Source organism: Apodemus sylvaticus, chromosome 18, assembly GCF_947179515.1.
Source record: "Apodemus sylvaticus chromosome 18, mApoSyl1.1, whole genome shotgun sequence".
Classification (NCBI taxonomy): Eukaryota; Metazoa; Chordata; class Mammalia; order Rodentia; family Muridae; genus Apodemus; species Apodemus sylvaticus.
In genome coordinates, this window is record NC_067489.1 from 70,805,342 (window position 1) to 70,820,384 (window position 15,043).

General features: G+C 53.8%; 1 protein-coding gene across 2 annotated transcripts in view; it reads right to left on the reverse strand.

The window, feature by feature from the left end:
- Ell (elongation factor for RNA polymerase II) overlaps positions 1–14,302 on the reverse strand; it is a 48,343-nt gene extending 34,041 nt beyond the window's left edge. For both annotated transcript variants that reach the window (XM_052162033.1, XM_052162032.1), the window contains exon 1: positions 14,154–14,302. In XM_052162033.1, the coding sequence (XP_052017993.1) occupies positions 14,154–14,288 (135 nt within the window). In that variant the 5' untranslated portion in view covers positions 14,289–14,302. The remainder of the gene's footprint in view (positions 1–14,153) is intronic.
- Between the last annotated feature and the right edge of the window lie 741 nt (positions 14,303–15,043).

Genomic DNA, 15,043 nt, shown 5'->3' on the forward strand with positions numbered 1-15,043 from the left:
AAAAGGGCAGCATTCTTCCACAGCCTCGGCTCCCGCCTCAAGGTCCTGTCCTGATTTCCCTCGATAAGGGACTACAACTCTAAGCTAAGATAAACTTTTCTCCCCAGGCAGCTCCTGGTCAGTGTTTTATCACAGCAACAGGACAGGACGAAGGAACGCTGTGGGCACAGAGCAAGGCAGGCACACACAAGAGAGGCTCCACTCGCCATAGGCCATGGAGCTGCCCAAGACTTCAGGCGACACTGCTGTGAGCCCCAGATGCCCACGCAGAGCCGGGATTCCAGTGTGGGCCTCACGGGGCTGGGGCCTTGCTTGGTAGTCTCTCAAGGTCAGACCAGCTCCTTTTATTTTTAAAAGATTTATTTTATATATGTGAATATTACTGTCGCTGTCTTCAGACACACCAGAAAAGAGCATTAGATCCTATTACAAATCCTCTGGAAGAGCAGTCAGTGTTCTTAACTACTGAGCCATCTATCTCTTTTGCCCCCGGCTTCTCCTTTTGGAAAGAGTTTTCTTCTGTACCACTGCATGCCAGGAATATATGACTTGAGGATTTTGGTTTTGTTCTTGTTTTCTGAGACAGTGTTTTGTAGGCCAGACTCACTACATAGGTTGACCTTGAACTTTTTTTGTTTTGTTTGGTTTGGTTTTTTGGATTTGGTTTTTTCGAGACAGGGTTTCTCTGTGTAGCCCTAGCTGTCCTGGAACTCACTTTGTAGACCAGGCTGGCCTCGAACTCAGAAATCCGCCTGCCTCTGCCTCCCAGAGTGCTGGGATTACAGGCGTGTGTCACCACCACCACCACCCCACCCCACCCCCATTGACCTTGAACTCTTGACCCTCCAAAACAAGAGCATGGCTGTCATGCCTGAAAATGGTATTTGATTTCACAGGGAATCAGCAGACTCCGGACTTGTAAACAATGTTGAAACCATTGCGACTGTGAGGGTGGAAGTGTGAGGCCACGCCTGGACCCCAGCCTGGTGTCAACTGTCCCCACAGGCTGCCGTTAAGCACACTCTCCCCTACCCAGCTGCTGGTTTGGTTTTGTTCTTGGGGTGCTTAAGAAGTAGAGCCAGGTGGAGGAGGTGGGTCACTGCGGGGTACGGGTCAGCCCTGCTTCTCTCTTAAAGGCTCTGTGCCTCCTGTGTGCTGCCACCACAGGACCTGCCACCAGCTTCAGTGCTACCAGCTGCAAAGGTCCCTACCGTGCTTGCTCGTGTTCCTTCAAAAACTCTGTCTCAAGATGGCAGGTGTGGCCGGTTACGGGTGCTAAGCAGGTGAGAGCAAGAGCACTGTCTGCCAGTGTACTCTATGTTGCTGTAAAATGAAGACTGCTATAAGGTGTTGGGAGGCTAAGACTGCAGCTTGGTGGGTGTGGTGCTTCTCAAGCACACGTGTGGGCCTGGATTCCAGCACCACACAAAGCAGAGACGGAATGCCCTTCCTCTAGTACTTAGGGGCTCAGACAGCAGGTTAGGAGCTCCAGGCCGTCCTCAGCTACAGTCCAAGGCAAGTCCGGCTCTTACCAGACTAGTTCTAAATAAATAAAGCCCGCCATCTCCACACAAGCACTCCCATGTGCTCTTCTTTCCCACTTCTAAGAGTTAGCTGGGACGATCAAGCAGGGCCATTACATGCTGTTCCCAGAGCTGTGGGGTGGCTGTGCTTCACACCAACACCACCAAGTGCTGTGAGGACCTCTGTGGGGAAGGCAGAGCCCACCAGGGTCAGGACAGGTCTCAACTAGCTCTGATGAGGCTGGGTACCTGGTGGCCAAGTACAGGGTTATAAATTCAATGCACTGGATAAACCAAGAGGCTCCTGCCCAGATAATCCCAGGTTCCTGGGATAAATGCTGCCTTTGCCCATTAGGGAGAGGCTAGCAGCCTTAAGCGGGACATCCAAGGACCACATAAGACATGGGCCCTGCTCCACTTAATCCCGCCAAGTAGACATGACACATGGGCTCTTGAGTGCAGCTGAGCTTAGGATGCTCTGGTTCAACACAGGCCAGTCATTTCTCGGCTGCATCCTCAGTGAGACGCTTGGCTTCTCTGGGCTGTCTCAGGGGGGTGGGACCTAACCGACTGTGGAAACAGCCTTTGCAGCAGCCCCAGGCACACATTCATGCACACATATATACACATTATGGGCAGGCAAGCATCCAAGCCCCCACCAAGCAAGCTGGCATGAAGCAAGGGGGAGGGGCAGCTGGGAGCATGAGCGCCAATGGGCTCCCAGCTCCCAGTGGGAAGCAGCGTGTGTAGCCAGCATGTGTGAGTGACAGTGACCTGGGAACAAGCTAGAGCCAGGAGGGATCCCACTGGGCACCCGGCTCACACAGGAGGAACGGGGAGGTGCAGGGGAGGTGGAGCAGACTACATAGTGGGAGCCATGCTAGCAACAGCAACCTGCTGCCTGCTCAACAGGCCTTCTGCCCTCAAAGAGAAACCATATTCTAGAGCAAAGGCAGCCAGTCACTGGCTGGTGTGCATGGGAGCACACACGGGATCCCAGCACACGGGAGGTTGAGGCTGAAGGACCCGCGATTGCAGCCTGGACTGTAACGTGAGACTCTGTCCAAGAGCTCACTGTTGAAAGTGGAAAGGGCTTGCACACGCTCAGACCTCACATGAAGAAGGGCAAACCAGGTATGTGTAGGCCTTTGCTCCACAGACCTGCTGAGGCACACCCCCTTCCCCACATACGTCTTTTCAGTAATAGCAGTTCACTATGTCTGGCCCAGAACTTACTACGTACACCAGCAGGCTAGACCGCAGAGGGCCTGGGACTGCCTCTGCTAGGATCAGAGGTAGAAGCACCTGGCTGGCTAGGTTTATTGTTGTTGTTTTAAATTTAAAAGTAACAAGACCAGAAAAAGAGGGTAGTACCACTGGCCCTTCCAGGCCATGAGTGTGGTGACATCTCTACCTTCTAGTATTTTCTTCCCATCAATGTTAGGTGTGTCTCCAGGAACCCGGCCCACATCAGGCCTGACCTGGCCCATGAGCCACACCCCCATCCTCCTATCATAGGATTTCCGCTGTATCCACTTGTTCATCCTGAGGACAATGGGCAGGCCTGTGGGCACTATGATGTCCCCATCACCCTTGCCAGCACAGACATCATTTGGGCCTCCTGCAGTTCTCACAGAGCATGACAAGTGCCTCCTCTGGAGGGCGGGACTACTAAGCCCACCCACCCACACCCCGCCTGGGTCTAGGCAGGGCAGCCTGGTGGGCTGCACGCTCCTTCACCTCTGTCTCTTTTGAGTCTGCCATGATGCCCATCTGCTTCCTAAGGATGTCATGGACCTGGGCTTCAAAGCAAAGGTGCCTGGCTGTTACTGGTCACTTGTCAAGCAAAGCAGAGAGGTAGCCCCACCCACCAACCCACCCTTTAGGATTCTAGGACATTCAGGGTCCACAGTGGGGACCCCAGTGGGGACCGAGAGGCTGGAGCCGGGCCCCAACTCTCAGCCAAGCCTACCTCTAGACCCGGGTCACAGATACCTTAGGGGTAAGCAGCTTCTGCTCGAGCACACCAGGCTGCCACCCTGGCTAGGCCACACCTTGGATAGACGACCTGGCCTGCAAGTGGGATCCTCTGGGCCCCTGCAAATGCCCTTAGGACCCCAGGAGTAAGCGTGTGGCAGAGAACAGGCAAACCTGCTGCACCAGAGCGGCAGAGCTTCAGGCACTGCCCAGGGGAGCATGGCCATCCATTCCTGTCAGAACATAAGGTAGTCAGGCTTTCGATGCACTTGCACAAGAGGTGAGAATGGGAGGAGAAGGGAAGGTGGCAGCATCTGGGGTCCCAAGACAGCTAGCCATCAAAGATGACATCTAAAGCTCGGAGCCTGAGCCATCATGTGACTGGAGGGCAGGAGGTGTTTTCCAGTCAGTGGAGCTGCAGCAAAAGTACCCAGGGCCCTATCAACCTGAGCAGGTTCCTCCTCTATGGGGATGGACTCCTGAACGTCCTCGCTGAGAGAAAACGGCACCTTTCCTGGGGAGAAGTGCTAGGACAAAGGGGAAGGCAGGAGGGCCAGCCTTTTTGGCCTGCTCAGAACACCTGGCTTCCTACTGCTGGAGAGCTACCAGCAGGGAAGCCTTGTCATTTCTCGGGGGAGGGGAGATGACTGAGGGTCCTTAACCAGGACCCTGCCCTCTCCTAAGGAAGGTGGAACCCTGGCGTAGGCTGGCACAAGCCCCCACTATCTCCTCCCCATCTCAGATGTCCCCTGAACCAAGCACATTTTCCTGGAACATGAGGCAGGTGTATCACGCCAACTCCAAAAATAGGGCCACAGGAAAGGACTGCACTCTTCTGGCTGTGGCCTGGCCCTGGCCTCACACAGCTCCCAGGGAGGTCTCCACCCTGAGTGTTGGCTAACTGAAGGGCATGAGACACACAGGAAAGCAGGAGCCTTGGGCAGACCCACCAGGAGCTTTCTAGAGCTCAGCACCCCCACTCACCCTAGCTGTGCAGCCACCCTACAGACCACTGACACCTACCCTACGGAGGTACCTCACACAGCGAAGTCAGAAGAGCGGCTGCAGGCAGCTGACCAGGAGCTGAGCTCCCTCCGTCCACACTGGGCTCCGGCCCACCAGGGACCAGGGTTCTCTATCCAGGGCAGTGATGCATCTGCTTCTCAACAGGAAGTCATAGCCAGCTCACTGGTTCCCAGGTCTCCCCCAGGTCCCTTGTGAGCAGTACAGGCTGGTCGCTGTCATACGGCAGCTGTGGAGCATCCGGGGTGAGAGTGTCCCTAGGAACTACCTTGGTAAGTCTGACGCTGGCCATGTGGACCATGAGGTAGCTGGACATCCTTCCAAGCACCTGCAGCTGGCACGACAACACCAGATCCATGGGACTCTCTCCAGGTCAGTACAACCCTGAGACCAGAGAGGGAGAAGGCTCCACAGAGGAGGCAGGGTCAATCCTCCCAGCTTAACAGCCGTACCAACCTTGATTTAAGGCAACAACTACAAAAGTGTCCTCTCTATCCACTGAGCCAAGGGCAGCATAGGACACTACACAGGGTCTTCCTCGCACAGCTGTGACAGCAGAGATTGCAAAAAGGACCCTTTAGAAAACAGGTTAAGGGCTGGAGAGATAGATGGCTCACTTGTTAAAGAGTACTAGCTGCTCTCCCAGAGGTCCTGAGTTCAATTCCTAGCAACCACATGGTGGCTCACAACCATATGTACTGGGGTCTGATGCCCTCTTCTGGTCTTTCTGAAGACAGTGACAGTGTATTCACATATATAAAATAAATAAATCTTTAAAAAAAAGAAAAAGAAAAAGAAAAGAAAAGAAAAGAAAAGAAAAGAAAAGAAAAGAAAAGAAAAGAAAAGAAAAGAAAAGAAAAGAAAAGAAAAGAAAAGAAAGCAGAACTAACCACAGAAGAACAGTTGGCTGCCCCAACTGTTCCACACCCACAGAGGGCAGCTCCTGGCTATCCTGGCCTTGGGGTTTTTATAGCCAGGAAGACCATCAGTATCCTGGGGACAAGCCTTAAGAAGCTGAGGACAAGAGACACCTAGGGACCTCTCCCAAGAGTCCTGCCCACCTTCTAGCCTCAGGACTAACTGTGTATGTGAGTGTCCTCATCATCTTAGAGACTTGCTGGGACATGAAATCACGCCGGATGTGGGAAGACCACGAGGTCCACAGCAGGAAGCATAATTTCCTTGAAAAACCACTGTTTAAGAACAAGAAGGAAGGAGCCGGGGGTTGGTGGCACAGCTGTGACCCAGCACTGTGGCAGGAGGACCTCATATTCTTGGGTAGCCTAGGCTACCCAGAAAAAAAAAAAAAAAAAACAACCTACCTTAAAAAAACTGAGAGGGAGGTCACAGAGTTAGCTCTGCAAATAGTGACCCTTGCTGCACAGGCCTGGTGACCTGTGACCAGTTCCTGGAGCCCAAGAAAAGAGGGAAGGAGAACAAGTTGTCCTTTGACCTCCATATGTATGCCATGCCATGTGTGTCCCCTGGATCCTGCAAAGCCACAATAATAAAATTTTGGGAGCATGATATGGTGGCACACATCTTTAATGCCAGCACCTGGGAGGCAGAGACAAATGGCTCTCTATGAGTTCGAGGCTAGCTTGGTCTGTATAGCAAGTTCCAAGACAGTCAGGGCTACACTGACAGACCCTGACTCAAAAAACAAATATACATGGGCTGGAGAGACGGTTCATCAGTTCAGAGCACCGACTGCTCTTCCAGAGGTCCTGAGTTCAAATCCCAGCAACCACATGGTGACTCACAACCATCTCTAACGGGATCTGATGCCCTCTTCTGGTGTGTCCGAAGACAGCTACAGTGTACTCACATATACATAAATAAATCTAAAAAATAAAGACTGTGGAGAAAGGAAAACCATAAAGGGAGTGAGTGAAGGAGAGAGACCCGAAACCCATTCAACCAGCGGGGACAGGGCTCTTAGTTCCCTGGGCTTCAAGGCTGGCACTCCATTTGGAAGAGCGGGAAGGACTCCCTCACCCAACAGATTAGCTTCCTCTACACTGAGGGCCTGGCCTGGTGGTTGTAAGGTAGGGCTGTCATGACACACGTGCACATGTGTGCGTACACACACACCCGTTAGAGGCTGGGGCTTCTGCCAACAGCCTGAGATTGGGAATCTCAGAAATCTTCCCCTCTCTCCCACTCAACTCCACGTGATTGGCCTAGGCCCAGAGGTACAGAGAAGGAACCAGACATTGGACACGAAGGAGACAAGGCTGCCCCAACTGCTCCGCACCCACAGAGGCAGCTCCTGGCTTCCCGGTCTTGGGGTTGTTATAGCCAGAAAGAAATCTCAGTTTCCCACAGGCCACTTTTCTCTTTCACGGTGACAGAAAAGGCCAGCGCCCTGACAGAGACCCCTGCCAATCTCTAGTTAAGGGGCCAGCAGAGGAGAATCTACATTCAAGCAGGACATGCAGTGAGCACGACCAACACTGCCAAAGTCTGTGCCGGATGAGAAGACAGGACCCTGCTGCTGTAAGGCTGCAGAGCTGTGAGGACCTGCTCCCCTGCAGGGTGAATGACCACTAAGGCTCTCCCCAGGCCTCCTCATCTTGTATCCTGAAGGTATACGAGGCTCGCAAGCCTTTCCAGCAATGAGCCATGGGCAATGGTCATACCACCTCACTCAGCTAGCATGGCCGCATAGGCCCTCCTCTCATCTGGCGTCTTGAAGACATTCTATCAGGCATGAACCAATAGCCCGCGACAACAGCCAGTGGGAAAGGTGCTTGTCTCCACGCCTTATAACCTGGGTTTGCTCCGGCATCCTCATGACCATGGGAGGAGAGACGCACAGTGCTGACCTCTGGCTGACACACACTGCTGTGGCTTGCACACGAAGGCCCACAAGAATGTGCGTCCAACACACACACGCACACACACACACACACACACAGCAGGAGGATCTGAGTTCAAGGTCAGCCTGGTCTACAGAGAGAATTCCAGGACAGCAACACAGAGAAATCTTGTCTTAAAAACCAAAAACCAAAAACCAAAAAAAACCCCAAAATATGATAAAGATAAATGGAATGGAAAAATTGCAGGGACAATGATCACAGTGGGCATTCCAGCGCTGGGGTGAGAGGACACACACACTTGTGCAGCTAGCCTAAGATGTGCATGGTAGTGCATGTCCAGCAACAGAGAGGCAAAGGCAGGGGGGTCTCCATGGGTTCAAGGCCAGCCTTGTCTACATAATAATTCTAGGGCTATGTGGACCCTGTCTCAAACATGCAAACAAAAGCCGTCAAATGGCCAGAAGGGAGAGAGCCTGAAGCATGTCACATGACCAGGGGAGGTGACAGTGACCCTTGTGGAAACAACACAGGGCTTCTTTCCTATGACCTACAGCCTTCCAGGAGGGAGCCACGCAGCTCCCAAAGAGGTCTACCATCCTGCTGCATGAGCAATCTGCAGCAGGGCCACAGGAGGCCCAGCACTGACCACTCTGCTCCAGGGGGCAAAGTGCTAATAAGAACAGGGGCCATGTCCTTATGAAAATAAGGTAGACCCTCAAGGCAAGACCCTACTGCCCCCAGAGACACCAGGGTTCCAAGGTGGCACAGGGACTTTGAGAAGCTAGAATCAGTGACGGGGATAGAGATGGCTTTGCCATACCCTCTCCAAGCATGGAGGACAGTTCCTGGGGAAGGATGAGGAAGAGCACGTCAGGAGTGGCCTCCCCGCAGTGAGCTTGGTGTTCTGTGTGTAAAAGATGGCTAGCTGGGCCACCAGGCTTCCAGGGACCTGCATCTACACCGCTCAGAGTCCTAAGCGGGCTGCTACAAGGACTGCTGCCACACACAGCTAGCTGGTGCTGTGACCCGAGAGCCACTAAGGCCTTCATGCTCCCTCTGCATTTCCACCAGCCTAGGAGAGGGAGTCCTCGCCCGAGCCTCAGCACCAATATAATATGGTGACCCTGACATCTGATGCTGAGTCATTTGAGAGCCCGGAGGAACAGGCTACTACACCCTTTGAAACCACCTTCAAACTGCACATAGGCGCTCACCAGATGGCTGTGGGGAATGGCGCCTGCCACCCTCAGTACAATTCCTAGAACCCAGCTGGTAGAAGGAGAAAACCAACTCCTGGAAGTTGTTCTCTGACCTGCACATGTGTTCCCGTGTGTGTGTGTGTGTGTGTGTGTGTGTGTGTGTGTGTGTGTGTATGCACATACACAATGATAAATAAAAATTCTAATTGCACACATGGCCTGATAAGCAGCTGCCTAGCGTAGTCCAAGCCCTGAGGTCCCATCTCCATAAAAAGAGAAAAAATAAAAGTGGAGACGAGAGACCCGGGGATAAAGAGGGAGAAAAGAAAAAGGAGGCAGGGAAAGAAGAGAGGGAGCAAGGAAAGGAAAAAAGCAAAGGGAGCTGCCTGCCTGCCTGCCTGCCGCCCTGACCCCAGATCGTCCCGCATGCCTCGCACACTGGTCCTCTGCCCTTTTCCCGGTCGCTGTCACAGACCAGGCCTCACTGCTGCCCGACTCCCTCCAGCTTGGCTCTCCCTGTTCAGCGTTTCTCTCCCACAGGCCAACCAGTGACTCCTAGCACTGAGAAAGCTTCATCTCCAAAGGCCACAGGCCTCTGCTTCCATGAGCCTGCCTTCCTTCCTTCCTTCCGTAGGACACCTTCACCCAGAGCACACATCAGCCTGCCTCCCTCAGGGTCCCCACAGCAGTCACCCCTAGAATCCATGTGTGATCAGTGCTGGGTATAGGGTGGGGGGCGCAGAGGTACACGCAGTGCTCAAGCTGGCGGATTCAGTGGTCACTGCCTGCTCTAGTGCTGCAAAGAAAGCACGGAGGGTTGGGAGGCGGCTCTCACAGCAGCAGAGCCCTGGCTGCTCTTGCAGAAGACTCGGGTTCAGTTCCCAACACTCCCATGGCCACTCCCAACCCTCTGTGACCCTAGATTCAGGGGACCCAAAGTCATCATCTTGCACCAAGAATGCAGGTGGAGTAGCTACAGATATCCATTCACACAAAATTACAATTAAAAAACAACATGGAGCAACCAGGAGAGCTTAGGTTGGGCTGCAGTTCAGTGGAGGCAAAGCACACAGGCTTTGAGGCTTAAGGGATGGGAAACCCGTTTACTCAGTACTAGGGAAGACAGGGAGACAACACTGCACGTGTGCCTCGAGTGTGGAGGATAAGGATGCCCCTCATGCAGCAGGCACAGTCACAACTGCCTTCTGTGAGCCTTCCCTCCATGCTGCACATATAGGAAGAAGGAGACAAGGTCCTCACATGCAGCAAACAGATATCTGGAGACTCCAGATCACTTTAATGTCCGCCCTCCACCCCACCCCGTTGGGCCAGAGAGGCTCCTGTCTGCAGGACATCACAAGACCACAGGCCATGGCACTGGGTGTGGGACAGTCTCCTAAGGATGGCCTATTTGGACACTAGCTTTTCTTTTTATTGAAAGGTGACACAACAACTGGGTGTGGTGGCAAACACCCATCACCCAAGCACTTGGGAAGCAGAGGAAAGGGCCAGCCTGTGCTACATAACACCTGTCTAAGAAGAGAAGAAAGAATAAAAACAGAGAAGAAATATTCATCTGCCATTGCTGCCTCCTGGTAGAAGTCACTTGGGGGCACTCTTTAGTGACCCACTGGACTGCAGAGCTGACAAAAAACCAACCTGTGTGGCTCAGAGCATCCAGGTCAAGCAGAAGCAGGACCCCATGTGTGCCCTGCTAGCCCCATCCCTGGGTTTCCTGTGGGCTTGGCTTGGGCCTAAGAACCAGCAAAGTATGCAGGGAAAAGTAGCCGTGCTTTCCGTGCGGGGTAGTTCCTCCCTCAAGGACGCCAGGATGTCACAACCCACGGGTGCTGTCGACACTGCTGCAGGGTGATGAACTCTGGCCCGCAGATGAATCAACAGAGGGGTGGGGTCTGAGTGCCTGCTGTTTACACACAGTCACCGTGGCCACAGCAAGGAGGCCGGAAGCACAGTCAAGGGTCACAGTAGCTAGGGAAAGCTTGGTCCCCGGTACACACAGCCAGCACCCCTCAAGATTCCAGCTTCTTGTTCAAGATCTTGGACAGCCTCACCCTCAGAACCTTCCTTGCAACACACACAGGTAACCCAATTCCCCAGCAGGCTGAAGGCACAAGGCTGCCACTCGTGATGCCCACACCAGCATGCTCAGCTCTGCCTGGTGGTGCCACAGTCCTTTAGAGGTCTTGATGCCAGGCTCCTGAGCCACCTCCCTGCTTGGAGGTCCTGAGAAGTAACTTGGCCTCTAAAGCCACCACCCACAGCCTCACCTGAAGACTGGCCACTGCTCCCATATGGGGCTCACTGGGATGGATAGCAGGACAAGCAGGGCACAGTGTGCTCTTAGTGTGCTCTAAGGATCCTAGCAGACTGGTCCCCGTGCGCTGTGCCCTGAGGAAGCTGGGGAGGAGGGATATGTGCTGCTTCAAGGCTCATCTGCCTCAGAACTAAGTGGGAGCCACTAGTCCATTCTGACCAGGCTGCAGGGTCCTGGGAATTCCAAAAGGCTGCATCCCCAGGGGTAGCAGGGTAGCCACATCAGAAAGGTGAATGCTTAACTGGGGCCTCCTGCCCAACAACCAGATTTTCCCCTCCTCCTGGCCCTCTCTGGCCACCCCAGCCCCCCTTGCTCCCTCCTCACATGCATCCTGCTGGACCTCCCGTGCCCATCTCTGCCTCCCAAGGGTTCTAAAACATCAGGTGTAGGGTGAGGGGTGCATCTTGGTGCCTGTGGGCCCAAAGGAAAGCCCTATGCTGACAGGGCAGGGGCGCTTCTTTCAGGGGGAAGAGCGGGGTTAAGGACAGAGCCCAGAAGGTAGCTTCCTCCTGGTAAGTGACAGATGTTCAGGGATTTAGGACACAGCAAAATCCAAGCAAGTCACTCTTGGTAGAGACTCTGAAGACTGAAGAAGGGACTGATATGGGGGAGGTTGACCGTTGCTAGCCCACAGATGCTCAAGGTTTTTAACCCTACTAGAACCTTCCATTTTCCCTGACCTCTCCATGCCTCTCCACCAACAGAAGGGTGAGGACATGTGGCCACAGAGTCACCTCCCCAGCCATGATGAACTACAACAGATGGGTGGAGGCAGGGTCCCCACCTCATCGCTCTCAGGAACATGCCTCTCCATAGCAACTGGCTGTCCTGGAAGGATGAGGGGCCTCATTTCTTCATGTCTTAGAAGCCACATCCATAGAGCCCCAAAACAACACAGATGAGGTGTCACATCAGTACCAGTTTGGTTTGAGAACTCTTTTAGGTTGTTTCTTTGAGAAAGGTCTCATATAGCCCAGACAGGCCTTGAATTCCCAACCCTCCAGCCTCATCCTACCCAGCTCTGGAACCACAGGCATCTTTCTGTTCTTTATTCATTAGCACTGTCTTTACGGGAGAGGTCCAGGGTGGGCTGGGCTCCGGCCGAGCCTGTGGATGTGGCTGGAGCTAGCATGGCAAGCACACTTCTTGACACGCCCAGCAGCTTCACAGGCCACACAGCCTTTCCACAGCCAGTTCCCTTCCAGGCCCTGCTCTGGCTACACCTGTAGCTAAGAAAAAGCTCCTGGCAATTCAAACTCAAATATAGGATGGTGCTGGGGCATGACAACCAGCAGGGGAGCTAAGGCCAGAGGGTCCTAAATTCAAGGCCAGCCTGGGATACAGAAGAGGTTAAAAAAAAAAATCTTAAAAAAATATATAAGCAAGTGGCTGGAAAATAGTGACACAAAACTTTAATCCCAGCACTTGGGAGGCAGAGGCAGACAGATTTCTGAGTTCAAGGTCAGCCTGGTCCTCAGAGTGAGTTCCAGGACAGCCAGGGCTACACAGAGAAACACTGTCTCTGAAAAAAAAAATCAAAAAACAAAACAAAACAAAAAAAAAAAAAAAGAAAAAGAAAAAGAAAACAACAACAACAAAAAAGAATCCCAAAAAGAACAACAACAATAAAAAGAAACAAACTATATGTATCTCTGAAGCTGGGCTGCTGCTGGGCGCCTGCCTGCCACTTTGGCACCTAGAGTTAAGAGTCATGGGCTTGACGGCAGCCTAGGGTAGAGTGAAGCTCTGATGCTGGCCACAGATTACACTCCAGAGTCGCCTTGCCACTAAGTGCCCTGTCAGCTTTCCAGATAAACACAGGTTTGGACTGTCCCAAAACTGAATGCTGTCAGCAACAATGCCCAGACTCTTTCAAGGTTGGTAGTCACACAGCTAGACATAGCTGGCTTCCTCGGGTCACGAGCATGGTGGCCTGCAATTCCACAAGTGCCCTCACAAGAAGATCAGGCTTAGTTAGGGGATGTAATGCACACCCAAAATTAAAAATAACAGTATGACAGTGGTGCTGGACAGGGCTGCTGGGGTGGCAGGACAAGGGCCAGCTACTGCCACCAGGTACCAAGTCCACCTGACAGTGATGACTCATGCTCTGGCCCAGCTGTTTCTGAGAAAAGCCCTGGTCCTCCAGGACTAGTCAGAATGGCCCAAGGGGAAAGACTCCAGGTTGGAATTCCAACCAGGAAGAGTGGCTGGGCTGGTCACTCAGTGGCTGCCACCCAAATCCTCACCCACCTCTTCCTTCTCACCTGCACAGGCACTTTCTGCCTCATGGTGTCTTTTTGACAAGGGAAGAAGGACTTTTTCCAAAGAGATTCAACCTGTTCTAGGAAGGAGAAAACTAGACCGGGCACAGTCAGGAAGTGGCTCAAAGAAGTGAAGAGAAGACATGCGGGAAGAGGTAGGCTCCCCACATCACTGAATGGGGAAGAAATTCCTGGCTTGGCCAATGGTGCAGCACATGTCCGGGGCAGGAAGAAAACCACATTCTTTCCTAGTTACTCTCTGTTCACTCGACCGCGTCAACACCCCCTGCGCCAGCATAGGCAAACACACATCCCAGACAGACTCAACACCACAGTCGCTTCAGCAAGATGAACCCTCAAGCCACTTCCCCTGGGGACCTGCAGCTTCTGTCCCAGTGGATGAGGCAGGGTGATGCCGTGGCTTGGGGGGAGCATCAAGGTGTGACCTGGACTGAGGCCCAGGAGAGAGGGACACAACCAGGACCCTTAACCCCACTCCCAAGCCAGGAGGCAGTACCAAAAGCCTAAAATTTCTCCCGGAGGAAGACTGGACTGTGAAGGGAGCGAGTGTGGTGGATACAGCTGCCCCCTGCTGAGTGCCCAGCCTGAGGAAGCCCCCATGGCTAACACCACCACCTCAGCCGGTGAGAAAAACACAACAGCCTTGTCCAAAAGTGTCCATGGAAACAGGGTTCCATGAGGTGGCAGGATTTGAGGCTAGGTAGTCAGTTTCTGTCTAAACGACCCCTTCTAAGAGTGGATCCAAACACACCTGTCATCCCCGCACTTAAGAACCTACGGCAGGAGGATGGCCGTCAGTTCGGGGACCACCTGAGCTACACAGAAAAGACCTGTTTTATAAAAAGAGACAAGAGTAGAGTCAACCCGAAGGATGTCACCGGGGTTGGTCAAGGTGTCGCCAGGTGTGGATGCGCGGCCTTGTCCCCCACAGGTCCCCGCAAGTATCACCGCACGGCGCAGCCTACCCGCCAGGACGCCGCAAAGCTCACCTGGTGGGCCCGGTAGCTCTCGAAAGCCTTCAGAGCACTGTCGGTGAGCTTCACGTGGAACACCGACACCCTGCTGCCGTCGCTCACGCGTCCACACGACAACCCGTAACTCCGAGCCTCCTTCAGCGCCGCCATCTTGCAACCATCACTCCCCCGCCCCCCTCCTCAGCGACTGCGCCCGCACGCCGGCCCGCCCCGCCCCGCCCCGCCCCGCCGCCTGCCGACGTGCTGCATTATTCATGAGGCCAGGATAGCCACGCCCACTCCGGGCGGGCGTGCCTTCTTAGACGCAGCAAGGAAACATTTTGCCTGCCGCCCGCAGACATGGCCACGCCTCTAAACACTTATAGGCCCGCCCTCGGGCCAGTCTCGCTGCATTATTCATGAGGTTAGCCACACCTTCCTCCGAACCCGCCTGCAACAACGAACCGCCTCGCAACTGGCCACGCCCCAAGGGTCTCGCGAGGCCAGTATTAGAGGCTCTTCGCGCAGCCAGTTGGCCACGCCTCCGGGTTCTCCAAGAAACTTCCCTCCCCAGCAAACAACTCCCATGCGCGTGCGCGAGTGGCCACCCCCCCCCCTCCTCATCTCACGGACCTACTCCCTCCGCCTCCTGCTGCATTATTCATGAGGCGAAGGTAGCCTCGCCCTCAGGAGCGCTGGAAACCCATCTTCATCCCAAACCCAGTGTTATTTATGAGAGGCTGGCCGTGGTCTCCGACGTGTTGGTAGACAGCCAGGCCGTGGCAACGAACACGTTTGTTCGCAGCAGCCAGAACGGTCTAGATGGCTACACATCCCGCCCGTAGCGAGCCCTGCCCCCAGTGAAAAAAAAAAAAATCTTAAGACACACATTTAGCCACGCCTAAATGTGGTGAAGCCCGCCTCTT